Raw genomic sequence first — 27300 nt, forward strand, 5'->3', positions numbered from 1 at the left:
TGGGAGTTCCATTTAAGGTCGTTGTCCAACTGCACACCAAGCAGTTTAACAGTATTTAATTTTGGTATGCAAAGGTAATTATTTATATTTGTTAGAGTTTCAGAAACATTACATATTTATTTAATTTAAGCCCTTTTTTCAGATATAATAATGTTTGGTGTGATTGACACAGAATATATTGGTCTGAAATATTCCTCAACTGGCATTATTTTCGAAGCACCATTCTTACTCCTAGACAATCAACGACGTGAAATTCATAGCTATAAATGGAACGTCGGATACAACATGTATAAGTACGAGAAAAACAGATGGAGTCCAACACTAAATTTTATAAATCGAAATGGCTTTTACGTTAAAACCATAAGACCACATAATGAAAATAGCTATGAAATAAAACATGTACAAGAGGAAATTCATGAAATATGCAGTTTTTTCGGTGTGCAAGCTGTATATGTTAAGGGAAAGGGGCCAACTGATAAACTCTTACTAGAAAAATGTGATAAAAACATAGCATTATTCAATTTAGAAGACTTCAAATGTGAGAAATACCAGCATTCAGTACATGACCCAGAAGATGAAGTTAGATATTTCGCTCAATGGCTACCGGAAAAGATACCTGACATGGAAAAATGCATCAGATATCCAAAGACCTAAACTTCTGCTCTTCCTCATATCAAATGGATTAAGCTTTTTTTTTTAAATATGTTATTATGTATTTTTTCAAGTGTTTTTAAATATGTTTAAGCAATAAATATCTTAAGCCTCAACCATTTTTATTCTTTAGAATAGTTCATCGCCATGAAAATTATACTTTCAGCTTTAAAATATCACGGAACACATTTCAAGTTCAGCATGTTTGAGAACCTTAAAGTCACCCCTAAGAAATTAAATTTACCCAAAAGGGTAAAGAATTTTTCTGTAATAACACTTTCAGATACGGCATGTCAGGGAGAATACTTTCCGGTTCAGCGTTTAGCAAAACACTAAATAGTCATCCCTAAAAAGGCAAGTTAACCCTAAAAGGTTAAAGAATTTTTCTGAAATCACACTTTCAGATTTGGCATGTCAGGGAACACACTTTCAGGTTCAGCATGTTGGAGAACCCTAAATGGGCATCCCTAAAAAGACAAGTTAACCATAAAAGATTAAAGAATTTCTCTGAAATTACACTTTTAGATCCAGCATGTCAGGGAACACACTTTCAGGTTCAACATGTAGGAGAACCCTAAATATTCATCCCTAAAAACGTAAGTTAACCCTAAATGGTTAAAGAATTTCTCTGAAATCACACTTTCAGATTCGGCATGTCAGGGAACACACTTTCAGGTTCGACATGTAGGACTTTCAGGTTCAACATCTTGGAGAATCCTAAATTGTCATCCCTAAAAAGGCAAGTTAACAATAAAAGTTTAAAGAATTTCTCTGAAATTACACTTTCAGATCCAGCATGTCAGGGAACACACTTTTAGGTTCAGCATGTAGAAGAACCCTAAATGTTCATCCCTAAAAATGTAAGTCAACCCTAAATGGTTAAAGATTTTCTCTGAAATCACACTGTCAGATTCAGCATGCCGGAGAAGTCACGTTACTTTTCAACTTCTTTTATATCCCAACACCAAATTTTCTCAATGAAAAAGAAATTAGTTACAGATCAATTCTAATTTTTCATGCAAATATAAAAGGTTACACTTCACTTCTGATTTTTCCCGAAAAGATGAAAAAATTTAATGATCTGTTCAAAAATTTTCCATAAAAGATAGAAAAAGTTATACCTTAGCTGTGAATATTTTAAATAAAAATGAAAACCCAAACTTTAGTTCTAAATTTTTTCAATGAAGGGAAGAACAATTCAAGCTCTTTTCTGAATTTTTTTAATGAAAGAGAAATAACTTATAGATCAATTCTAATATTTGCAAGAAAATAGAAAGCTTCCAATACAGTTTTTAATTTCTCAAAGACATAAAAAATATAAAGTTCTCTTCTGCAATTTTCCATAGAAGATAGGAAAAGTTAGCCTATGATTCTGAATATTTTCCATGAAGATAAAAAGTTTTACTTTAATTCTAAATTTTCTTAAATTCAGTTCCGATTTTTCTCAATGAGATAAAAAAATTTAAAGTTTTCTTCAGAATATTTTCCCAGAGAAGAGAAAAGCTTCATATTAATTCTGAGTTTTCACAGCAAAGTGAATAAAAGTTCAAGTTCTCTTCTGAATTTTCTCAATAAAAAAGAAATCAGTTACAGATCAATTCTAATTTTTCCATTCAAATATAAAAGGTTACACTTCACTTCTGATTTTTCTCGAAGAGATGAAAAAAATTAATGATCTGTTCTAAATTTTTCCATAGAAGATAGAAAAAGTTATACCTTAGTTGTGAATATTTTCAATGAAGATAAAAAGCTCCACTTTAATTCTAAATTTTCTCAGTGAAGTGAAGAACAGTTCAAGCTCTTCTGAATTTTCTCAATGAAAGAGAAATAAGTTACAGATCAAATCTAATTTTTCCAAGAAAATAGAATGCTTCCACTACACTTCTTAATTTCTCAAAGATATAAAACATTTAAAGTTCTTTTCTAAATTTTTCCACAGAAGATAGGAAAAGTCATACTATGATTCTGAATATTTTCCATGAAGATAAAAAGTTTCACTTTAATTCTAAATTTTCTTAAATTCAGTTCCGATTTTTCTCAATGAGATTTAAAAATTTAAAGTTCTCTTCAGAATGTTTTCCCTGAGAAGAGAAAAGCTTCATATTAATTCTGAGTTTTCACGGTGAAGTGAATAAAAGTTCTAGTTCTCTTCTGAATTTTCTCAATGAAAAGGAAATAAGTTACAGATCAATTCTAATTTTTCCAAGCAAATATAATAGGTTACACTTCAGTTCTGATTTTTCAGAAAGACAAAGTGAAGAAAAGTTCAAGCTCTCTTCTGAATTTTCTCAATGAAAGAAATTAGTTACAGATCAATCTAATTTTTCCAAGAATATAGAATGCTTCGACTACACTTCTTAATTTCTCAAACATAAAAAATTTAAAGTTTTTTCTAAATTTTTCCATAGAAGATAGGAGAAGTTAGACTATGATTCTGAATATTTTCCATGAAGATAAAAAGTTTCATTTTAATTCTACATTTTCATAAATTCAGTTCCGATTTTTCTCAAAGAAATGAAAAATTTAAGTTTCTCTCCTGAATGTTTTCTCTGAGAATAGAAAAGGTTCCACTTTAATTCTGAGTTTTCACAGCGAAGTGAAGAAAAGTACAAGTTCTCTTCTGAATTTTTTCAGAGAAAACAAAAGTTATAGTTCAATTCTATTTTTTTTCAAAGAAAATAAAAAATCTCCAACATTTTAATAAACATTCTAAGCGCTTAACATGCTAACATTTCCTAAAATAATAGAAATATAACAAAGTAATGCATAAAATATTTTCATTGAAGTAGCAACATGTAATAAAAACATAAAAATATGTTACAGACATTATTTTACATTATTAACATCATTGAACAACATTGAACATTCTGAATCTGTTCCATAAAATAATTTATCGAGTTTTCTCTCTGGATACTAGAGTTACTCGCTTCTCTTAGTTCACAACCACTAGAATAATCATTCATCCATTTTGAGTCATATACAATTTCCACTGGGATGTCACCTACTGATTCAATACACGTTTCATCCTAGGTATTATTTGATTTATTGAGTATATGATCAATGATAATTATAATGCTCAATTATGAATCATATTCCAATCAATGTGTCGCTACTTTCATTAGTGATAATGTCTACCAATGCTCTTTTTATTTTAACGATAATTACACTGTCCATTATAACATTATTTTTACACAGGCAGAAGTTCTGGCACGTTGACAAGATATGATTCATAATATTGGTGCAGAAGTGGGGCTTTCTTTTCCTTTCTGATTTCATTCGAATGCTAACACCGGAAAGATGACAATAAGATCTATCAACGGCTAACATGTTACCAGAACCATTAGCTAGAAGTTGACCATCTTCATCAACTATTATTTTTATGTTGGCATTCTCTTTGAGTACTAACTTTTCTGGAAATGATACTTTCACATATCCACCTTTTGAATGATGAAAATTCTTGAGTACTCCAAAAGAATTAAACTCCTCACTGTCATGACAACGTAGGCATACATTCCCAATAAGATCTCCACTACTACTTGTTCCATAGTTCAAATATATCTCTGTCAGCATTCAAGGCAACAATGACTTTATCATGTGCACATACTTTCTTCGAATAATTCATTTTCACGACTTTTTTAAAAATATGGTGTAGGTATTTATCCCTCCAATGGCAAAACATTACTGATTTAACACACGCTATAAACTAGACAGTCTCGATAAGCTACCATGGAGTACCACTGAGAAAGCCGCTTCCAATGTAAGAGCAACCATAGAGTACGTTTGCTACAGCCGCAAGCATGCATAGTGAGAAAAACAAAGTCGACCTGGGGGGGGGATTTTCCGGCGAGTAAGGTTAGGTTAGGTTAGGCTAGATTAAGTTAGGTTAGGTTAGCCTACGTACGCGCGCATACGTAGGCAAACCTAACCTAACTTAACCTAACTTGAATTAAAGTTATCAAGTATTTTGCAATAGGTTGCATAGGTTGCATCAAGACGCTGGGTAATTGTAGAAAGAGAAAAGCCAAGACAGATAGTCCAAGTAATTGAGAGGCAAACGTTTCTATTGATCGAAAATAATGCCAGTTGAGGAATATTTCAGACCAATATATTCTGTGTCAATCACACCAAACATTATTATATCTGAAAAAAGGGCTTAAATTAAATAAATATGTAATGTTTCTGAAACTCTAACAAATATAAATAATTTCCTTTGCAAACCAAACTTAAATACCGTTAAATTGCTTGGTGTGCAGTTGGACAACGACCTTAAATGGAACTCCCACATTTCCCACTTATTTAAGTCAGTTTTTTTTCTCCTTAAATCTTTCTCCCTTCTCAAACGGTTCTCCATATCAATCCAAAACCTTAAAATAATTTATTGTTCTTATATAAGCCCCTGTCTGGAATAGACTTGTCCTGTCTGGCACCCTGGGTTGACCAATGACCAATGTTCTAAAATTGAAACTATTCAAAAAAGAGCAATAAAAATTATTTCGGGGACAGCCTATACCACATACGATGAAGGTTTGGCTAAACTTGAATTTATTACATTGAAATCACAACATCACATCCTCACCATGAACTTTGGTCACAAGTGCCTTAGTTCTGACTCTCATTGACGTTTTCTCCCTCCCTTTAAAAAAAAATCCCTCAACCCTTTCTAATACAAGATTCAATGCTCGTAGAGCTCCAAATACCCAACTGGACCTGTATCCCCAAATGTTGACCATGAGGTACAAGGCCGCAAATTCTTCATAATTTGCCTTAAAAGAAGAGAAAAAGTTAGTATTGAAATAATTTTCCCCTTTTTCAGAGAATAAAAAAATTAGTACCCCTCCCCCCTAACCTAACCTAGCCATAATTTTGTCTAGAAAGCATTTATCACATTGAAGTCACCCTCCCCCTTTTCAGTAAAGCAAAAGGTAAAATTTGCGACAGTCAGTAGCTCCTATTTTTACCATTTAGAGAAAAAATTAAATACACAACTTGTGAGAAATCGGACCCGAAAAGCATAGAAATCATATTTTAAGAATTTAGAAAATAAATTAAAAAAACTACTATTATTTCTTAGGGCCATCAGATGCATCAAATCTAAGTCAAAAATTTAAAATATAGATCTCAAAATGGCCAACCATAAATAGAGTAGAAATAAAAGCTAACCAAACATTAAACTTCAGGGTTATATATATATAGGAATGACTACATTAGTTTTCTTGTCAAAGGGTGTAAATGTCTGTACAATGAATTCATCCCCTTGCGGTTAACGGGGGGGGGGGGGAAACAGTTTGGTTTCATCTTGCAGCGAAGCTGCTATAAGCGAGGCACGTCCCCCGTCCCCCCGCTCCCCCATATAAACACTGAGTACTCAAAATGAAAAAAAAATTATATGAAACTATTTATCATAACTGTCACCAGCTCCCCTTGCAATTTATAAGATTTACTGTATCGCTAATTTGACTGGAAAAAAGTATATTTCTGTGAAACCTACAAAAAGCTTAATTCCCTGGTTTCGTAGATACCGAATGACCATTGACAGCATGCGATAATTAACCCTATTTAAATCTTTACGGAACTGATAAAAGATAGGGTGACGGCTTAAATGGAATCAGCATATTAATAGCTAAGGGTTGACAGAAGTCAGTTGACACTTTAGATAGGATATAGAAAGCAAGAATTTATCGAAAAAGAGTATTATTTCCAATGAAAGAATAAAAGTCGTAAACAGTGAGGGGTTTACATGGTAAAAAAAAGCGTATTTTACGCTTACTAGCGAGTATAAAGATAGCATAGTGGAGTTTGTATTAGAGGGGGAGGGGGCGGATTTACCTGAATTTACTGGAGGGACTACTATGTAAAATGATTTTATTTGAAAATAAAGAATGAAAATGTACTAAACAGAACTCACATTGTAAATCGCTGTATCCAAGGCTTCTAGCTCATCAATAATATTCGGTGTTTTATTCATTGTGTCTTGGAACTATCTGATAATTTAATCACAACGCATGTCCGTTATATAAGAAATCTCAAGGGCGATTTGCGATGTAATGGGGGAAACCATATGTAAGCGACTCTCTGATTGGATTAGAAGGAGATGTAACCGACTCTCTGATTGGCTTAGGAGGCATGTACTTCCTGTTTCCAATTTCTGGATCAAAACATTCTCCCTAGCGTACACCTGGACGAACAACAACAACAAATCAATTGACCTTGGAAATTTAGTTCCCCTAGTCGACTCCTGAATCAATAAATTCCCACTAGCTTACACCTGGACGAACAACAACAACAACAACAAATAACTCGACCTTGACATCATTCATTACACATTAATAAACCATGAATAAATGGAGTCCCGTTCGGAGTTAGACTCAGTTGTAGATGGCAGCACGGTGTTCGTTCAGTATTCTATGCCCATATATGGTGCCCCGTCATGAGTTATAGATCAATACATTTCCCCCACCGTTAATGCGCATGTGCAAACTTCGCCCCAGAGACAATAAACGTGAAAACAACAAATAAATTGATCTTGACACCATCCATTAGACTAGATCAATAATCCTTGAATAAATTATAGCCCGTCAGCGTTAGACTAAATTGTAGATGGCAGCAGTGGTGAGGGATGGGAGTCATTATGCCCTTCCTACTAATATTTTAGAAACAAATTTTGGCTACATATTTGCACGGGTCTGCTTGCCTAATGTATTAGGTACAATTATTCTGCATATTATGAAATAATAATTGTTTTCCACCTTCACATTGTCCAAATACTTCACCCCCCCCCCGTCAATGTGCAAATATATATCTCAAATTATATATTTTTACATCTATTCTGTCACTTCTATTAGTCTTGTCTCACCCTAAACTGAAAGAAACTGACGAAAAAAAAAACCGGTTTTATAATGCGTCAATGAATAAAGACTTGAGCGGTAGGGGCTATATCATACAAGTACCGTGGGACTTAAAGGGGTTTTTCTAAGAGAAGAGTCGAACACTTAACAATAAGGTATATTTATAGGCCTACATTTTAATTTTTTTTTTTTCTCATAAAGTGACAATACCATAGGTCCTTGGGAATAGGGTAGCAATTCACAAAATGCAGAGGGAGGAGCGAAGATTTATTTTTTTCTATTTTTTAATGAAGATACAAAAAAGGATATTTTAAAAATGTAAATGAGGAATATTTATATTTTTCGATTTGTTTAGACAAAAAAAAACAAAGAAACCTTTTTTCAAAAATTAGGATGGTAATTGCCCCTCGACATCCATAATTAGTGCCCCTGCTTGGGAGTCTCCTCGCCCTACTGTAGAGGTATACTAGGGATCATCAACGATTAGAAATTCTTAATCAATTCGCTAAACAAATTCTGTTCATAGATAGAAGGAACAATCCATCCAAGAAAAATGATAAAATATGATAACAAATTGAGAAAACAATAATAACAATTTACAAAATATAAGAAAATAGGGCCTCGTAAATGATTGAAACGAACAAACATTTACCAAAAAGTTTGTCATGGAAACCTCTCGATAACAATTACTGGTATACGGAAAATGACAATAAACTACCAATAAACCTAAAACATGAACATACTCGCAAAAAATGTAAAAACGCAAACGATAGCAATTTCTATGGAAGTAATAAAAATGGCAAATTTACAGCCAGAGCTTTTAACGAGATTAACGAAAAATCGTTCATTATACCAGAACAGACACCCGAAAAAAAATATATTACCAGGTGTCGCACGTCTGCATGGCAAAATACCAGGCGAAAACATGTCCTTTTCCAAGTTACTTTCCTACCGGCCGTTTTTACCTCCCCACCCAGGATCGCTGATACTTGCAGAGGAAGTTTTGAGGAGGACAAAGGGGGCACTTGCCCAAGGTGCAGAAATTTTAGGGGTGCAAAATTTTAAATAAATAATCTAACGGTTATAACCACTTTGTATTTTGAAATTTCATTTTTATTAAAATAAAATAGAGGGCGGAGTTAATAAATGAAAACAATTAAAAATAGCTAAATAATAATAATTACAAAAATTTAAAAAAATCAAACAATTTAAATAATAAATTTTAAAATATTTTGGTTAATAAATACAAATTTTGTTAAAATGTTGCCTGAAAATTTTGTGAGAGACGGGGGGGGGGGACATCAAGATTTTGCCCTGGGCGCAAGAGACCCGAACCGCCACTGGATACTTGTTTTATTTATAATGAAGATTTGCAGTCATCTTTTCAAGGAATTACATCTTTTGAATTGGCAGTAGTATCCATACTATTGAAATGAAAGATACATGAAAAGATACATGGAATTGCACAAGAATATGCAGTGTCGTTTGACGTACGCATTGTAAAAAGTGACCAATCCTTTACCTACAAAGTGGCCAAGTATGTTTTGAAACTATAGTCAAGGTTATATAAGACAACCACAATGGTTATTGAGGCAAAATCCGTTTTTTAGGAGCCAATCAGAGACAGCGGATGTTGCTAAATATACCATAGCTTGTTTGGTGATTGGATTTCAGTAAAAGGAATGAATTTCATTGCAATTCATATTAGTAATAGAATTGAATTCAGAGAGAATAGTTTATTTGAGAGGATATTAGTAGAGAAAATGAGTGGTGCATTTACATTATTGGAGATTAATGATGAAGCCAGCAGCAGCAGCAGCACCGATATACGAGTACCAAATGTGGCTGTGGAAATAACCGGATACTGTAGACTATGCTTTGAATGGGATGATATGTATGCTAGATACGTGATATCATTAAGCAAATTTAAAATGGAGTATATATATATATATATATATATATATATATATATATATATATATATATATATATATATATATATATATATATATATATATATATATATATATATATATATATATACATATATATATATATATGAAGTCCAGTTTCGGATCGAAAAATAAACTATTTCCGTAAAATCTGAGCTAATAAGGATTTTTGACCGTAAACTCTAGTTTTTTTGTAAGAAAATTATGGAAAATACAATACTTTGGTTCAAATGTGAAACGTAAGTCCAATTTTTGGATCGAAAAATAAAACTATTTCCGTAAAATCTGAGCTAATAAGGGTTTTTGACCGTAAACTCAATTGACAAAATCTAAGTATCAGAGTGACAGAATTTTTTATCAAAATCCATTGCCAAATACATGTAATAAAATTGATAAAATATAAGTGCTAGAGTGAAATTTTTTTTTCATCAACATCCTTTGTCAGATACATCAAATAAAATTGACAAAATCTAAATTTCAGAATGAATAAATTCATTATCAACATCCTTTGTCAGATATGTCGGATAAAATTGACAAAATCTAAGTATCAGAGTGAATAATTTTTTTTAACAACATCCTTTGTCAGATACATCAAATAAAATTGACAAAATCTAAATTTCAAAAGGAATGAATACTTTAACAACATCCTTTATCGGATATGTCGGATAAAATTGACAAAATCTAAGTATCAGAGTGATTAAATTCTATATCAATATCCTTTTCTCGGATACATAGGATAAAATTGACAGAATCTAAGTGTCAGTGAGAATAATTTTTTTTTATCAACAGCCTTTGTCAGTTGCATCAAATAAAATTGACAAAATCTAAATTTCAGAATGAATAAATTCATTATCAACATCCTTTGTGGATATGACAAAATTGACAAAATCTAAGTATCAGAGTGAATAATTTTTTTTTATCAACATCCTTTGCTAGATACATCGAATGAAATTGACAAAATATAAGTGTCAGAGTGAATAAATTTTCGTATCAACATCCTTTGTCAGATAAATCAAATAAAATTGACAAAATCTAAATTTCAGAATGAATAAATACTTTAACAACATCCTTTATCGGATATGTTGGATAAAATTGACAAAATCTAAGTATCAGAGTGACTAAATTCTATATCAACATCCTTTTCTCAGATAAATAGGATAAAATTGACAAAATCTAAGTGTCAGTGTGAATAATTTTTTTTTATCAATATCCTTTCTCAGATACATCAAATATAATTGACAAAATCTAAATTTCAGAATGAATAGATTCATTATCAACATCATTTGTCGGATATGTCGGATAAAATTGATAAAATATAAGTGTCAGATTGAATAAATTTTTTTATCAACATCTATTGGCGGATGCATCAAATAAAATTGTCATCTTATAAATTTCAGAATGAATAAATGCTTTAACTACATCATTTATCGGATATGGCGGATAAAATTGAGAAAATCTAAATTTCAGAATGAATAAATTCTATATCAACATCCTTTGTCAGATATGTCGGATAAATTGACAAAATATAAGTGTCAGAGTGAATAAATTATTTTTATCAACATCCTTTGGCAGATACATCAGATAAAATTGACAAAATCTAAATTTCAGAATGAATAAATGCTTTAACAACATCCTTCATCGGATATGTCGGATAAAATTGACAAAATCTAAGTATCAGGGTGACTAAATTCTATATAAACATCCTTTTCTCGGATATATAGGATAAAATTGACAAATTCTAAGTGTTAGAGTGAATAAATTTTTTTTATCAACATCGTTTGGCGGATACATCGGATAAAATTGACAAAAGCTAAATTTCAGAATGAATAAATTCAATATCAACATCCTTTGACGGATGTCAGATAAAATTGACAAAATTTAAGTATCAGAGTGACTAAATTCTATATCATCATCCTTTTCTCGGATACATAGGATAAAATTGACAGAATCTAAGTGACAGTGCGAAAAGTTTTTTTTATCAGCATCCTTTGTCAGATACATCAAATAAAATTGACAAAATCTAAATTTCAGAATGAGTAAATTTATTATCAACATCCTTTGTCGGATATGTCGGATAAAATTGACAAAATATAAGTGTCAGAGTGAAATTTTTTTTTTATCAACATCCTTTGTCAGATACATCAAATAAAATTGACAAAATCTAAATTTCAGAATGAATAAATACTTTAACAACATCCTTTATCGGATATGTTGGATAAAATTGACATAATCTAAGTATCAGAGTGACTAAATTCTATATCAACATCCTTTTCTCGGATACATAGGATAAAATTGACAGAATCTAAGCGTCAGTGTGAATAAATTTTTTTTATCAACATCCTTTGTCAGATACATCAAATAAAATTGACAAAATCTAAATTTCAGAATGAATAAATTCATTGACTAAATTGTCATATCCTAAATTGTCAATTGTCATATCGACATATCCTTTGTCAGATATGTTGGATAAAATTGACAAAATCTATGTATCAGAGTGAATATTTTTTTATCAACATTCTTTGCCAGATACATCGAATAAAATTGATAAAATATGAGTGTAAGAGTGAATAAATTTTTCTATCAATACCCTTTGTCAGATACATCAAATATAATTGACAAAATCTTAATTTCAGAACGAATAAATGCTTTAACAACATCCTTTATCAGATACGTCGGATAAAATTGACAAAATCTAAGTATCAGAGTGATTAAATTCTATATCAACATCCTATTCTCGGATACATAGGATAAAATTGACAGAATTTAAGTGTCAGTGTGAATACATTTTTTTTATCAACATCCTTTGTCAGATGCATCAAATAAAATTGACAAAATCTAAATTTCAGAATGAATAAATTCATTATCAACATCCTTTGTCGGATATGTCAGATAAAATTGACAAAATCTAAGTATCAGAGTGAATAATTTTTTTTATCAACATCCTTTGCCAGATACATCGAATAAAATTGATAAAATATAAGTGTCAGAATGAATAAATTTTTTTATCAACATTCTTTGTCAAATAAATCAAATAAAATTGACAAAATCTAAATTTCAGAAAGAACAAATTCATTATCAACATCTTTTGTCAGATATTTCGGATAAAATTTACAAAATCTAAGTATCAGAGTGACTGAATTCTATATCAACATCCTTTTCTCGGATAAATAGGATAAAATTGACAAAATCTAAGTGTCAGTGTGAATAATTTTTTTTTATCAATATCCTTTCTCAGATACATCAAATATAATTGAAAAAATCTAAATTTCAGAATGAATAAATTCATTATCAACATCCTTTGTCGGATATGTTGGATAAAATTGACAAAATATAAGTGTCAGAGTGAATAAATTTTTTTTTATCAACATCCTTTGTCAGATACATAAAATAAAATTGACAAAATCTAAATTTCTGAATAACTACATCATTTATCAGATATGGCGGATAAAATTGAGAAAATCTAAATTTCAGAATGAATCAATTCTATATCAACATCCTTTGTCGAATATGTCAGATAAATTGACAAAATATAAGTGTCAAGAGTGAATAAATTATTTTTATCAACATCCTTTGGCAGATACATCAAATAAAATTGACAAAATCTAAATTTCAGAATGAATAAATGCTTTAACAACATCCTTTATCGGATATGTCGGATAAAATTGACAAAATCTAAGTATCAGGGTGACTAAATTCTATATCAACATCCTTTTCTCGGATATATAGGATAAAATTGACAAATTCTAAGCGTTAGTGATTAAATTTTTTTTTTATCAACATCGTTTGGCAGATACATCGGATAAAATTGAGAAAATCTAAATTTCAGAATGAATAAATTCAATATCAACATCCTTTGACGGATATGTCGGATAAAATTGACAAAATCTAAGTATCAGAGTGACTAAATTCTATAGCATCATCCTTTTCTCGGATAATTAGGATAAAATTGACAGAATCTAAGTGACAGTGCGAAAAAAAATTTTTATCAGCATCTTTTGTCAGATATATCAAATAAAATTGACAAAATCTAAATTTCAGAATGAATAAATTCATTATCAACATCCTTTGTCGGATATGTCAGATAAAATTGACAAAATCTAAGTGTCAGAGTGAAAAATTTTTTTTTATCAACATCCTTTGTCAGATAAATCAAATAAAATTAACAAAAATCTAAATTTCATAATGAATAAATGCTTTAACAACATCCTTTATCGGATATGTCAGGTACAATTGATATAATCTAAGTATCAGCCTGACTAAATTCTATATCAGCATCCTTATCTCAGATACATAGGATAAAATTGACAAAGTCTAAGTGTAAGAGTGAATAAATTTTTTTTATCCACATCTTTTGCCACACACACCGGACAAAAATGAAAAAATATAAGTATCATGGTGAAAAAATGCTTTATTAACATCCATTGTCGGATATGTAGGATAAAATTGACAAAATCTAAGTATCAAAGTGAATAATTTTTTTTTATCAACATCCTTTGCCAAATACAACGAATAAAATTGACAGGATCTAAGTGTCAGAGTGAATAAATTTTTTTTATCAACATCCTTTGTCAGATGCATCGAATAAAAATTGACAAAATTTGTCAGAGTGAATAAATTCATTATCAACATCCTGTGTCGGATATGTCGGATAAAATTGATAAAATCTAAGTATCAGAGTGATTAAATTCCATATCAATATCATTTTCTTGGATACATTGGATAAAATTGACAAAATCTAAGTATCAGAGAATAAATGCTTTATCAACATCCTTTAAATGCATTATCAACATCATTTGTCGGCTACATCAGATAAAATTGACAATAAAGACATGGAGTGTACACCGCGACGGCGCACACATAGTGAGAGAGACATGCAAAGTCAACATAGCTTTATTAAGGTTAATTTAGACGAGGTTACGTGCGCGCACGTAACCTCGTCTAAATTAACCTTAAAAATGAAATAAAGCTATGTCGACTTTGCATGTCTCTCTCACTATGTATGCGCCGTCGCGGTGTACACTCCATGTCTTTCTTATCAATTTTATCTGATATAGCGGACAAATGATGTTGATAATGCATTTAAAGGATGTTGATAAAGCATTTATTCACTCTGATACTTAGATTTTGTAAATTTTATCCCATGTATCCAAGAAAATGATATTGATATGGAATTTAATCACTCTGATACTTAGATTTTACCAATTTTATACGACATATCCGACAAAGTATGTTGATAATGAATTTATTCACTCTGACAAATTTTGTCAATTTTTATTCGATGCATCTGACAAAGGATGTTGATAAAAAAAAATTTATTCACTCTAACACTTAGAATTTGTCAATTTTATCCTATGTATCCGAGAAAAGGATGTTGATATAGAATTTAGTCACTCTGATACTTAAATTTTGTCAATTTTATCCGAAATATCCGATAAAGGATGTTGTTAAAGCATTTATTCATTCTGAAATTCAGATTTTGTCAATTTTATCCGACATATCTGACAAAGGATGTTGATATAGAATTTATTCATTCTGAAATTTAGATTTTCTCAATTTTATCCGCCATATCCGATAAATGATGTAGTTAAAGCATTTATTCATTCTGAAATTTAGATTTTGTCAATTTTATTTGATGTATCTGACAAAGGATGTTGATAAAAAAAAATTTATTCACTCTGACACTTATATTTTGTCAATTTTATCCAACATATCCGACAAAGGATGTTGATAATGAAAGGATGTTGATTATTCATTCTGAAATTTAGATTTTGTCAATTTTATTTGACGTATCTGACAAAGGATGCTGATAAAAAATTTATTCACACTGACACTTAGATTTTGTCAATTTTATCCTATTTATCCGAGAAAAGGAGGTTGATATAGAATTTAGTCACTCTGATACTTAGATTTTGTCAATTTTATCCGACATACCCGACAAAGGATGTTGATAATGAATTTATTCATTCTGAAATTTAGATTTTGTCAATTTTATTAGATGTATCTGACAAAGGATGCTGATAAAAAAAAATTATTCACTCTGACACTTATATTTTATCAATTTTATTCGATGTATCTAGCAAAGGATGTTGATAAAAAAAAAATTATTCACTCTGATACTTAGATTTTGTCAATTTTATCCGAGATAACCTACAAAAGGATGTTGATAGTGAATTTGTTTATTCTGAACTTTTGGTTTTGTTATTTTTATTCCATGTATCTGCCAAAGGATGTTGATAAAAAAATTTATTCACACTGACACTTAGATTCTGTCAATTTTATCCTATGTATCCGAGAATAGGATATTGATATAGAATTTAATCACTCTGATACTTAGATGTTGTCAATTGTATCCGACGTATCCGATAAAGGATGTTGTTAAAGCATTTATTCGTTCTGAAATTTAGATTTTGTCAATTTTATTTGATGTATCTGACAAAGGATGTTGATAGAAAAATTTATTCACTCTTACACTTATATTTTATCAATTTTATTCGATGTATCTGGCAAAGGATGTTGATAAAAAAATATTCACTCTGATACATAGATTTTGTCAATTTTATCCGACATATCTGACAAAGGATGTTGATAATGAATTTATTCATTCTGAAATTTAGATTTTGTCAATTTTATTTGGTGTATTCAACAAAGGATGTTGATAAAAAAAAATTTCACTCTAATACTTATATTTTATTAATTTTATTCGAAGTATCTGGCAAAGGATTTTGATAAAAAATTTAGTCACTCTGATACTTAGATTTTGTCAATTGAGCTTACGGTCACAAACCCTTATCAGCTCTGATTTTACGGAAATAGTTTTATTTTTCGATCCAAAAATTGAACTTACGTTTCACATTTGAACCAAAGAACTGTATTTTCCATAATTTTCTTACAAAAAAAACTTGAGTTTACGGTCAAAAACCCTTATTAGCTCAGATTTTACGGAGTAGTTTATTTTTCGATCCAAAACTGGACTTAATATATATATATATATATATATATATATATATATATATATATATATATATATATATATATATATATATATATATATATATATATATACTCCATTTTAAATTTGCTTAATGATATCACGTATCTACCATACGTATCATCCCATTCAAGGCATAAAAAAAAATTTTTAAACACGAAAAACGGGTTTTAATTTTCTAACAATCATTTAAATAAAAAAAATTTATTTTTTAAAAAATGAACCTATTTTTTGGGCCCGAATTCGGTTTGAATTTATCAACGTAAAAAAAAAATAAAAAAAAAAAGCAAAAAAAAAAAAAAAAAAATAAGTTACATTACAAAAAAAAATAAAAAAACCAAAAATATAACAAAAAGCAAAAAAGAAAGAAAAATATAAATAAAAAATAAAAAAACACACAAATTAATTAAAAACTTCCATGCACTGAATGTCTTTCAACTGGCCTCCTCTCAGTATATAAATGGAAATATATTAAATAAACATTTCCATGTACTGAATGTCTATATTGATTCTACTCGCCTCCTCCCAGTATATAAATTGAAATCTATCAAAATGAAGAATATATTTATACTTAGACCAAAACAATAAAAGGTCAACTAACCCCCGGTCCATAACCCTTAATTAAATTTCACAAGTTCATCAACCATTTTATGAATTATAAATTGAATGGATTCGTTTTGTTGCAAGCTTAGCTGCAGTTCGTTTACTTTTCTCATCATTTAACCCATTCTGACCTTTGTTCGCAAGGTCATCTTTCGTTTCAGAAATATTATTAAAATCAGTATTGGTTGAATATCTTGCCTGCATTTTAATTAAACTATTATAAATTGAATTGATCCCACATTCCCCTTCATCTCTATTGATACTAGTACCCCCATATATTATCTTTTTTATTTCTATAATTTCCCTGAAGATTTGTAAAAGTCCTACAGACGTATCTACTATTTTTGTTTGATCAAATAAAATACTGTGATGAGGAAAATTATAAAGATGTTCTGCAACCGCTGACTCAAACGTTTCTGGTGTTTTGTTTTGTTTTAGAGCGTAATCTATTGCATTCTTGTGTTGTTCTAGCCTATTTTCTAAAGTTTGTTGCGTTCTACCCACATAAAATTTTCCACAAGAACATGGAATTTTGTATACTCCCTGTTGCAAATTTCTCGGTATCTTGTCTTTCCCTTTATTTAACAACGAGCTTATATTATGTCCTGATTTAAATGCTGTATTTATATTATGTTTTCTTAATTCTTTTCTTAATTTTTGTGATAAAATTGGTACAAAAGGCAAAGTTATATAATTTGTTTCTTGATTTGACCCATCTTCTTCTAATATTTTTGGCTCCGTCAACTTTTTTTTTCCTCTTTTCAATTATTTGAGAAATCATTTTTTCCGGATAGCCATTACCTATTAGAATATCCTTAATAAAAATTAGTTCCTTTCTTATGTATCCTGGTGATGCTAATTTTAATACACTATCCACTAAAGAAATAACCACACCCTTTTTTACTTGGATCGGGTGATTTGATGTGAAAGACAAATAACGGTTGTTACTAGTCGGTTTACGGTAAATTGAAAATGCTAGTTCATTATTATTTCTATGGATCAAAATATCTAGAAACGGTAACTTATTCTCTGTTTCCTTTTCAATTGTAAAAATTAACTCTCCTCCCAAATTATTTAAATGTTCCAAGAAACCTTCAATTTCTGATTCCCCGAAAAAATGATTTCTCAAATAATTGAAAAGAGGAAAAAAAAGTTGACGGAGCCAAAAATATTAGAAGAAGATGGGTCAAATCAAGAAACAAATTACATAACTTTGCCTTTTGTACCAATTTTATCACAAAAATTAAGAAGAGAATTAAAAAAACATAATATAACTACAGCTTTTAAATCAGGACATAATATAAGCTCGTTGTTAAATAAAGGGAAAGACAAGATACCGAGAAATTTGCAAAAGGGAGTATACAAAATTCCATGTTCTTGTGGAAAATTATATGTGGGTAGAACGCAACAAACTTTAGAAAATAGGCTAGAACAACACAAGAATGCAATAGATTACGCTCTAAAACAAAACAAAACACCAGAAACGTTTGAGTCAGCGGTTGCAGAACACCTTTATAATTTTCCTCATCACAGTATTTTATTTGATCAAACAAAAATAGTAGATACGTCTGTAGGACTTTTACAAAGCTTCAGGGAAATTATAGAAATAAAAAAGATAATATATGGGGGTACTAGTATCAATAGAGATGAAGGGGAACGTGGGATCAATTCAATTTATAATAGTTTAATTAAAATGCAGGCAAGATATTCAACCAATACTGATTTTAATAATATTTCTGAAACGAAAGATGACCTTGCGAACAAAGGTCAGAATGGGTTAAATGATGAGAAAAGTAAACGAACTGCAGCTAAGCTTGCAACAAAACGAATCCATTCAATTTATAATTCATAAAATGGTTGATGAACTTGTGAAATTTAATTAAGGGTTATGGACCGGGGGTTAGTTGACCTTTTATTGTTTTGGTCTAAGTATAAATATATTCTTCATTTTGATAGATTTCAATTTATATACTGGGAGGAGGCGAGTAGAATCAATATAGACATTCAGTACATGGAAATGTTTATTTAATATATCTCCATTTATATACTGAGAGGAGGCCAGTTGAAAGACATTCAGTGCATGGAAGTGTTTAATTAATATGTGAGTTTTGTTCTTATTTATTTACATTTTTCTTTCGTTTTTGCTTTTTGTTCTCTTTATGTGTTTAGTATGTTTTATTGTAATTTAATTTAAGTTGTTTTTTTTTTTGCTTTATTTATTTATTTTTTTTTTTCAGTTGATTAAGGCTACCGGATGTGGGGCCGAAATATTAGGAGCTTTTTTGAATAATTAATTTTTTTTTAGTTAAATGCTTTTTAGAAAATTAAAACCCGTTTTTCGTGTTTTAAAAAATTTTTTTTGTTTTTAATGGAAAAGCAGTGTGGTCTAAGAAATTATTCAAGGCATAGTCTACAGCCTCCGGTTATTTCCACAGCCACATTTGGTACTCGTATATCGTTGCTGCTGCTGCCGGCTCCATCATTAATCTCCAATAATGTAAATGCACCACTCTTTTGCTCTACTAATATCCTCTCAAATAAACTATTCTCACTGAATTCAATTCTCTTACTAATATGAATTGTAATGAAAACCATTCCTTTTATTCAAATCCAATCACCAATCAAGTTATCGTATATTGAGCAACCTCCGCTGTCTCTTATTGGCAAATAAAAAACGGATGTTGCCTCAAAAACCATTCTGGTTGTCTTATATAACCTTGACTATAGTTTCAAAACATGCTTGGCCACTTTGTAGGTAAAGGATTGGTCACTTTTTACAATGCGTAAGTCAAACGACAATGCATATTCTTGTGCAATTCCATGTATCTTTTCATGTATCTTTCATTTCAATAGTATGGATACTACTATTGGCAATATGTAACCAAAATGTATGCCCCCCCCCCCCCACCCAATAGGGTAGATATCTGACTTTATAGGTTCAACCAGTTTTTTCTTGTCCTTCTTGACGTCTCCTCCGGGAGTTGAGAGGCTCTGCTGAGCCTTAGTGGGATAGGTACTCAAAACACCAAGGGTAACATTACTACTTAACATATTATATTATACATATTATTACCAACAGATTATTTTCGGTATCACCATTTTATAAGTGAATGTCACCCAAATCAAGCTCATGTCCAATAAACAAGGCAAACAATAATAGTATAACAAGCTTAAAAAAAAAAAAAAAAAAAAAAAAAAAAAAAAAAAAAAAAAAAACGTAATTAGTAATCACAAAATTTTTATCGTAATTCTTCCAGCATACCATTCGATTTATTCAATGAGTTTTCTAAGGTGCTTCCAGTTTATTCCAATTTTACCAGCTTTTTACAAAGATCTTTGAAATTGCCACTTTTTTTCACTTACTTTAGTTTAGATTAAAATACCAAAGTTAAAACACCAAAAAAAGGCAAAAAAAATTCAAAACGTGGCATATATTCCTTGTCAAATCAATATAATTGAGTTTTCAAAACCCAATTCCTTGAAAAGCAGACTCAAACGAACATGAAGAAAATCCAACTTCTTCGATAATGTGTTCTATAAGGATTGAATCGGATAACCTGAAAGCCTCAAAAAGAATCCATAAATTATCAAATGTTGCTATTACATTATTTAGTTTACAAGGGGAATATATCCTAATTAAAGCTTTTATTAAATCATTCTATGAATTATTTGTTGAAAAATATGTTTAATATCAAAATAAGATATGACTTACAATATGAATATAAGAGAGAAAAGCAAAAAACTAATCATAAATAAAACCAAAAAAGAGTGATAAAAAAAGGATTTTCTCAACTCGGTAGAAAACAAGATAAAAAGGAACCAGAGATTCCTTCGAAAAGAATTACCGTCAAGTCGTCCTCAGAGCTAAATTATCAACCAGGCAACAAAAAAAAAAAAAAAAAAAAAAAAAAAAAACTACTTTTTAGAGTTCACTACACAAGATCCGAACGAACACTGAATTAAAGACCAAAGCCGAAACCAATGAAAAAAAGGATTTTACCGAAGAGAATGTGCAAGAATGTTTAATGTTAATAGGTTCTCTTAAATTTGATTGGGTGCAAATATCAAAAGAGTCTTTTAGTATTAAATTGTTATAAATTGGGCTTCATGAAATGTCTCTGGTGTCCCTATTTATAGCCAAATTCCTGTTTATATATATATATATATATATATATATATATATATATATATATATATATATATATATATATATATATATATATATATATATATATATATATATATATATTCTCAATTACCTCTTTGAAAGATTGCGGTAGGCCATTTACACTAGATATTAGTTGCCTCCTCAAAAAGAACAAGATGTGTATGATTTTTGAAAATATGCTGGGCCAATGCGGAATCCAAGTTGTCATTTTTATTTTTCAGTCTCAGTCAGTTATCTATTGAAGTTTTGTGTTCATGCAAACGTTCACCAAGTTGTTGATGGGTCCTACCAATGTATATATCTACCAATAATAATCTCCGAAATTATCTATACCAATGTAAAATGTCCCACATGAACACGGGATTCTGTAGACATCACTACCCACTATATGGTCAGTTTTATCTTTTCCTGAGTTGAAAAAATGTTCAACTTTTTGTTCACTTTTGAGAGAAACAGAGAAATAGTGTTTATTTCAATTTTTTTCAAGTTTATCACTAAGTTTTGAAATGTATGGTAGAGTGGTGAAAGCTTTTTTCTCAATTGCCGGAACGACTGAATCAAGGGGGACGGGCTTCCTATTTTCTTGTTTTATCTTTTTTAATCGTCTATCTATGATATTTTCAATAAGGTTTATTGGGTAGCCATTGAAGAATAAAATATCTTTAATATAATTTAATTCAGAATTTACATGATTAAGTGAACAGATTTTAAAACTCTGTCGACTAAAGAGATATATTATCTCTTTTCACAGAAGGAGGGTGATTGGAAGAGAGATGTAGATATCGATCATTATGAGTCGGCTTTCTATATATATATAAAAAATTCAAGGCAAGGAGTATTTTTTTTTATAATCAAAACATCCAGGAAAGGCAGCTTTCCTGAATCTTCTAATTCAATTGTGAACTGGAGGTTTGAATCAAAAGAGTTTAAATGTACTAAAAAATCTCCAAGAGAGTCCTATCCATGTTCCCAAACAGAAAGAATATCATCAACGAAACGAAACCAGAGGGAGTGTTTTAAGTGGAAACTATTCAAAGCAGGTTGTTCTATGAAATCCATGTATAAATTTTTACGGAAAAATTTATCTCAGAACCTAAAATACGAAGAGAACTTGTTGCAAAGATGAACAAGTGTTATTATTGTGTCAATTTCCAAAGTTTTGTAATCTGACCAAGTAGAATTTTCCTCTAATTTTCTTTGTAAGGCCTGCTCACATTCAACCTCTTTCAAAAAGGTAATTGAGATAAAAAAAAATACATATAAACAGGAATTTGGCTATAGATAGGGACACTGGAGACATTTCATTAAGCCCAATTTATAACAATTTAACATAAAACCTTGCAGATGGAACATAAAACCTTGAAACAAAACTTTTGGAAAAAAAATTATGTTTTTTTTTAAAATATTAAAAATCTTCAAACTTTACATGTATTCTATTCTTTCAGAGGGTGTGGGGGGCATTCCAATTATGATACTGCAAAAGATCTTGTAGAAAACTTTTTGCACAACTACTGTCAACTCAAACTAAGCTATTTTGGATTTTTAACTGAAGATGTTTGGAGTGTCGTTTCTTTTCCAAAAACACGGACAAAAAATGTGAAACTGCTCTAAAACTTGATAATTTTGAAAACTAACAGAAAAAACTGGGAAAATCGCGGTTTTTAGGTATTAATCCAGGGTCAAAATGAAGATTTTTTCATTTTGAGATTTTTTCAAGTAACTACCTCAGCTGCGAGATTTTGAGATTTTTTTAAGTAACTACCTCAGCTACGAGATTTTTTCAAGTAACTAGCTCAGCTGCAGATTATATACGAAGCTGGGTGAGCCAAAACCAGTGCCAAATTTGTAATATATTCATTCCTATGACAAAATTTTGCATGATAGTTTTGCAAAATATACCAAAAAAATTTGCTGCGCATCGTATTTTTTTTTTAGACCCCTCCGAGCCAAAATACCCCCCCCCCCCTGAACAGAAATCCTGGATACGGCCCTGATTGGTTCTTCTCGTATTTTTGCCTCGCTTGTACAAGTAACTGGTACTTAGTAAGGAAAATAAACTAAAACTATTTTTTTAATCCATCAAAGGCCAATGAGCCTTTGAGGGATTAATTACATGTAATATTGTATGTGTATTTAATGAAGAATAAAATTTATCTTATCTTATCTTACTAAAAAATGTCTTTACAATATAACGTCTATTGAGCTACACAGCCGAGTTGTCCCATTGCCCTCCCCAGTGAGCATTCTTGGCCCCGTATCTGCTCTCCAAAACTACTTCAAATAACCTACCCAAAACTGACATAAATGAGAGTATTAAAATTGAAATTGATTTGCTCTCAAGTTCTTAATAAAAGTGGCATTGTTCTTTTTTGTTAGATGGAAGGAAGGGTTTTGGCCGTGTTATGAATGGAATGAATTGATGACAGGAAGGGTTGCTGCAACCACGAGCCGGGTAAATGCAGGATATTTCTTTCTTTATTTTCTTCTCGAATTTTTTTCTTATTTAATGTTATTGTAAACGCTCAAGGGGCTGATAATACTACGAACAAGCAAAAGCTTAAGGAGGGTGAAGGGCTTTTTTTTTTTTTTTTTTTTTTTTTTTTAATAAACCCAGACCTATCCTCAAAACTTTTAATATCCAAAGACCTCCTTTTAAAAAATTTTTTTTGTTTAACAATTTACCATAGTTTCAAATTTGGTTTATAATGATTTGCCAATTTCATTGACCTCGCACTTCAGACCAACTGTAGCAAATGCTGAATTTCCCTCAACGGAATTTTCAGAAAAACCTGTATTTTGATCAACTGAATGATTTCCCAAGATGATAACATTTTCATTGGAACCAACTCTGTTCCCTTCTCTCTAGGACTTCTCAAAACTTGCACGATGGGGACAAGTCCTTAATTGCCCCAAAGAACGTATAATGTAGGAAGGGGAAAATAGCAATAATTCCAGTGTACTACTTCTCCAAAGGAAACTTTTAAGTTGAGAAGGGAAGTTAATAAAGAAAGAAGTAAACAAGGTCCTCATAATAAGTTCCAAATAATCAGTATTTATTTCCTAATTTTTCTGGAGCAACAATGCATTTCAAATAAATAATATGTATTAACGAATGTATTAGTAGTAAACCAAAATGAAAATACGTTTTTGCTATACTCGATAGTGATCATTCAGAAAAAGAAAAATTACATTTATCTTTTTTTAACTAGATTCACATTCGCGGACGTACGAAGAGGAAGGGGGGGTCTCAGGGCCGGCCCCAAATCGAAAATGTCCCAAATTTCTGTCCCCAAAAAATGTCCCCAAAAAAATACTACATAGGTGTATGTTCATACTGCTGCAAATGCCCGTTTTGATCATTAAGACTTTAATCAAAACTATTAAAATAGTAAACTCTTTTTTATTCTTTCCCACTCAATCCTTTTATTCATATTGTTCATCTCTTTTTCGACTATACATACTTTTTTTTATCGGATTGCGTCGTTTACCTTCTAGCTTATTAACCTACTAATAGTTCAGAATTAAAAAAATACATTTTTCGCTTGAAACACGTTTGGCGTTATAATACCCTTTAACGTTTTCATTGATCACCTTCTTTCGATCTAACCTTATTTATAAAATCAAACACGTTTCTGAATATGCATCCAACCCCTCTAATTGTCCCATGTTTAGCCCAACGAATATATATAAGAAAAAATAATAAAAAAACACGAAAAAGATGAAATTCTTACTTTATAATATCCGTCCTACTTGCCTGCCATAGACCCGTTAATTTTATCAATATTTTATTTTTTGTGTTTTTATTGAATTATTTAAATCTCATCAGAAATTTTACTAGTTTTATTGGTTTTTAATATTTTTGACATGTTATGATTTACTCTCCATTCTCTTTTTTTCTATCTTTTAACAAGTTCTGTTGCATGATGTTTTGACCTAATATTAAATGAATGATTATTTGCTCTTGTTATGAGTTAATGTATTTTTTAGCCAGTTTTATATATTTTTTTTTTCATTTTATGTTTTTGACGTCAAATTGTTGCAACTTCTTTTGAATTTATTTCCCTATTCTTTTTTTTTTCATTGCTATTTTATTTTCTTTGTTGTTTTTTGTTCTTATTGTGACTCCGAAATGCGAATCGGGCCAGCGTAGGCTCATGATAGGCATTTTTTTTTAACATAATTATCTATATATCTCGTATACGCAACTTGACTCAAAAATGGCTGGCCCAGCCATTCGTGCCGCTCGTCCTGCCTTATAATCCCCTTCCATTAAACGGTGTAATTGGAGCGTTCTAGTGCATAGCCCCTTTGTTAACAAGAAATGTTTCTAAGTATCCTTTGCTATATTTCCATTGATTGTTCCCGTAGCTTGCTAATTAAGGTCTTGTTATCCTGTTAATTAATATCTTAGAGTTTTATATCCTGATATTTCAATTTCTTTTCTTACAGAAAAATAAAACTGGAAAAATATAATATCTAGTTTTTAAAAAGAAAAGAAAAGCTGATGATGTTTAAGACTATTTATGAAAAAAAGCAAAAAAAAGAAGAGAAAGTAAAAGAAACCCTAAGTACGAAGTGTATACACTCATGAGGTCTTTATATTACTTAAGTCATTTGGGAGCTATGTTCGATAGAATTGATCGGTACAAAAATTAAATTATTAATTCTTTCATCCATGAATTAACAGCTATATTGGATCTTTGCATACATAAAGGGAGATTTAAAAAAAAAATATATAGTTATTTTAATAATAATTTCAACGAATCTCATTATTTTATTCTTCAAATCCTTGACAGATCAAGGCCACACTTCTTTTTGCTCATAGGAGTCCCAAACCTCAATATTTCGTCAAATTAGGCACGTCTCTCACTAAAATGGCAACTCTGGAGACTTCTCTCTTAAATTAGCCCCATAACCACAAGATTCACCTACCAGGATTCATGAAGTATTCTTTGTTAACACAATTTCTTAAATTATCCGGTATTCTTCCAACAATTGCTCGCCTTATCTCCCCTGCTGCCATCTCCCGAAGTTCTGTACAGGCAATGTCTGAGTAAAAAGCCGCATGAGGTGTACAGACCAAATTTGGCGCTTCTTTCAAAGGCCCTGAAAGATTAAAAAATATTAGATTTCAGCACGAACGCAGGCTCTTAGAAGATAAAGTATACTATCTCTATGTTCTACTACATTTCCTTTCAAAAGACGCTCCAGTGCTCCGCTCTGCGAAGAAAAAAGAAAAGAAAAGTAAGCAAGAAAACAAGTGATTTTACTTGTTGTTCAAGCTGGATGGGGGGGGGGGGCTGTAAGTTTCCGGGTGGCAATTTTCAGAAATGGCAATTTCAAAAGAGTAACTTTCATTTCGCTCCGACACCGTTTTCAAGGGTTTTCATCTATCGGAATTCCCATAAATTTGTTTTCACTTCTTACATACGGATTAATTGAAATAATATTTAAGACTCACGAACCTGTTTCAAACGGCAATTTTTCCTCACTAGACAGTTTTTGTTATGCGTGTTTAAATTTTCGGTTACATTGAGCTGAAATTCGTTCTTCACTAGGTTGCAGCGACTGCTGCAACTATATTAAATTACACCTTCCTCCCCCCCGATGACTTTTGAGTCAAAGTAACCAGGCTTAATTGCCAAAGAGTTTGGAAAGAGGTGTGTTCAAATTCTAAGGTCTTTTGCTAGGTTGTTAAGGGTCACGAACTGCAGTGTTTCGTTTCTGTTTAACTGTTTCAATTTGGTACGTGGTTTCAACCCATAATTTATGATTAAAAAAAAAATATTCGCTTGGTCACATTTATTCAATTCTTTTTTTTTTCTCAAATCACACCCTCACAGGCTCAACTTTTGTTGTGCTGCTGATTTTTTTTTTTTTCTTTTTTTTTTTTTTTTTTTTTTATAATAAATTATTGTACTTCTACTACTGGTGGTAAAGGAACTTTTGCATTTTAAAAGAAAAGGCTTTGGGAAATGGCGAGTTTATTATTTGTTTGTTTAAAGGTCCAATAATATTCAAAGATAATAAACATCTTTTTTAATTCTATTTACTGGACAAACGAAGGAATAAGAAATGTGAAACCCGAAAGTT

The 27300-nt window shown here is 30.6% G+C and overlaps 1 protein-coding gene across 2 annotated transcripts in view; it reads right to left on the minus strand.

The window, feature by feature from the left end:
• Positions 1-27300, minus strand: part of CtBP (C-terminal binding protein) — a 124018-nt gene that overhangs the window by 22441 nt on the left and 74277 nt on the right. For both annotated transcript variants that reach the window (XM_089093723.1, XM_089093724.1), the window contains exon 7: positions 26140-26313. In XM_089093723.1, the coding sequence (XP_088949849.1) occupies positions 26140-26313 (174 nt within the window). The remainder of the gene's footprint in view (positions 1-26139; positions 26314-27300) is intronic.

The sequence above is a fragment of the Artemia sp. Qi Xiang Cuo genome, chromosome 8, assembly GCF_049724085.1.
Source record: "Artemia sp. Qi Xiang Cuo chromosome 8, ASM4972408v1, whole genome shotgun sequence".
NCBI lineage: Eukaryota > Metazoa > Arthropoda > Branchiopoda > Anostraca > Artemiidae > Artemia > Artemia sp. Qi Xiang Cuo.